The following is a 2,415-nucleotide window of genomic DNA, read 5'->3' on the forward strand; positions in this document are numbered from 1 at the left end:
GACTGAGAAATGGATGAAGTCCGACAGAATCACTAAAACAGTGATCAGAACTGAGGGACAGAATGAAAACACAGATCATGACAGGCAGACTATAACAGGTGTTGTGGTTCTAAAACATAATTTCAGTTCAACATGTCCTGACGTGTTGGAGATCCATCAACAAAACTGTCAGACTGGAAAACAAAGACCTCTGAGAACTCTGCTGTTAGAAGATAAAACATTATTTCTTCTCAGAAAATGTTATAAAATCGAATCCAAACAGTTTCTGTTAAACTTGAGTTTCTTGTTCTGTCCGATCAGATCCATCAGTTTATTATTAAACTGAATGTTTGTCCTCAGATCCTCCGTCTCGTGTGATGATCTACCCCAGAGATGATATAGAGCCAGGACAGAAGAACATCCTGATCTGTCACGTCTCTGGGTTCTATCCTGCTCCTGTTAGAGTCCAGTGGACCAGGAACGGACTGAATGTGACTGGAGAGTCCAGCATCAATGTTCCTTTCCCCAACAACGATGGGTACTTCACTCAGATCTCCAGACTGGACTTTGTCCCACAGCTGGGAGACATCTACAGCTGCTCAGTGGAACATGTGGCCCTGCAGGAACCACAGACCAGGATCTGGGGTGAGACAAAACTCTTAAGACCTGAGAGCAAAACATATAGAGCTGAAACCTGACTGATCCACATGTGGAGTCTTCAGTCTGTCTCTGTCTCCAGATGTGGACAGTCTTGTCTCTGTCTCCAGATGTTGACAGTCTTGTCTCTGTCCTGTTTCCAGATGTTGACAGTCTTGTCTCTGTTCTGTTTCCAGATGTTGACAGTCTTGTCTCTGTTCTGTTTCCAGATGTTGACAGTATTGTCTCTTATCTGTCTCCAGATGATGACAGTCTGTCTCTGTTCTGTCTCCAGATGTTGATAGTCTTGTCTCTGTTCTGTTTCCAGATGTTGACAGTCTTTTCACTGTTCTGTCTCCAGATGTTGACAGTCTTGTCTCTGTTCTGTCTCCAGATGTGGGCAGTTTTGTCTCTGTTCTGTTTCCAGATTTTGACAGTCTGTCTCTGTCTTCAGATGTTGACAGTCTGTCTCTGTCTCCAGATGTTGACAGTCTTGTCTCTGTTCTGTCTCCAGATGTTGATAGTCTTGTCTCTGTTCTGTTTCCAGATGTTGACAGTCTTTTCACTGTTCTGTCTCCAGATGTTGACAGTCTTGTCTCTGTTCTGTCTCCAGATGTGGGCAGTTTTGTCTCTGTTCTGTTTCCAGATTTTGACAGTCTGTCTCTGTCTTCAGATGTTGACAGTCTGTCTCTGTCTCCAGATGTTGACAGTCTTGTCTCTGTTCTATCTCCAGATGTTGACAGTCTTGTCTCTGTTCTGTCTCCAGATGTTGACAGTCTTGTCTCTGTTCTGTCTCCACATGTTGACAGTCTTGTCTCTGTTCTGTCTCCAGATGTTGACAGTCATTTCACTGTTCTGTCTCCAGATGTTGACAGTCTTGTCTCTGTTCTGTCTCCAGATGTGGACAATCTTGTCTCTTCTGTCTCCAGATGTTGACAGTCTGTCTCTGTCTTCAGATGTTGACAGTCTGTCTCTGTCTCCAGATGTTCACAGTCTTGTCTCTGTTCTGTCTCCAGATGTTGACAGTCTTGTCTCTGTTCTGTCTCCACATGTTGACAGTCTTGTCTCTGTTCTGTCTCCAGATGTTGACAGTCTTTTCACTGTTCTGTCTCCAGATGTTGACAGTCTTGTCTCTGTTCTGTCTCCAGATGTGGACAGTCTTGTCTCTGTTCTGTCTCCAGATGTTGACAGTCTTGTCTCTGTTCTGTTTCCAGATGTTGACAGTCTGTCTCTATCTCCAGATGTTGACAGTCTTGTCTCTGTTCTGTCTCCAGATGTTGACAGTCTTTTCACTGTTCTGTCTCCAGATGTGGACAGTCTTGTCTCTGTTCTGTTTCCAGATGTTGACAGTCTTGTCTCTGTTCTGTCTCCAGATGTGGACAGTCTTGTCTCTGTTCTGTCTCCAGATGTGGACAGTCTTGTCTCTGTTCTGTCTTTAGATGTGGACAGTTTTGTCTCTGTTCTGTCTCTAGATGTGGACAGTCTTGTCTCTGTTCTGTCTCCAGATGTTGACAGTCTTGTCTCTGTTCTGTCTCCAGATGTTGACAGTCTGTCTCTGTCTCCAGATGTTGACAGTCTTGTCTTTGTTCTGTCTCCAGATGTTGAGGACGATGCACCTCAGCCCAGTCTTGGACCCTCAGTCTTCTGTGGAGTGGGTCTGACAGTTGGCCTTCTTGGTGTGGCTGCTGGAACCTTCTTCCTCATCAAAGGAAATGAGTGCAGATGATTGGCTGCAGATGATGTCATTGATCACTGTTAAAATGTTGTTTTTAAAACTGTTTTGATTTTCTTCCTTTTATT

The 2,415-nt window shown here is 44.3% G+C and overlaps 1 protein-coding gene across 1 annotated transcript; it reads left to right on the top strand.

The window, feature by feature from the left end:
- Positions 1 to 339: 339 nt before the first annotated feature.
- Positions 340 to 2,414, top strand: si:busm1-48c11.3 (H-2 class II histocompatibility antigen, A-U alpha chain; the record flags this gene model as incomplete). The annotated part of the gene is given in 2 exon segments (XM_014000605.1): positions 340 to 624; positions 2,214 to 2,414. Coding segments are annotated over 2 exon segments (413 nt in total), but the record flags the coding sequence as incomplete, so codon positions are not given.
- Position 2,415: the final 1 nt, after the last annotated feature.

This window comes from Austrofundulus limnaeus, unplaced genomic scaffold, assembly GCF_001266775.1.
Source record: "Austrofundulus limnaeus strain Quisiro unplaced genomic scaffold, Austrofundulus_limnaeus-1.0 Scaffold3443, whole genome shotgun sequence".
Classification (NCBI taxonomy): Eukaryota; Metazoa; Chordata; class Actinopteri; order Cyprinodontiformes; family Rivulidae; genus Austrofundulus; species Austrofundulus limnaeus.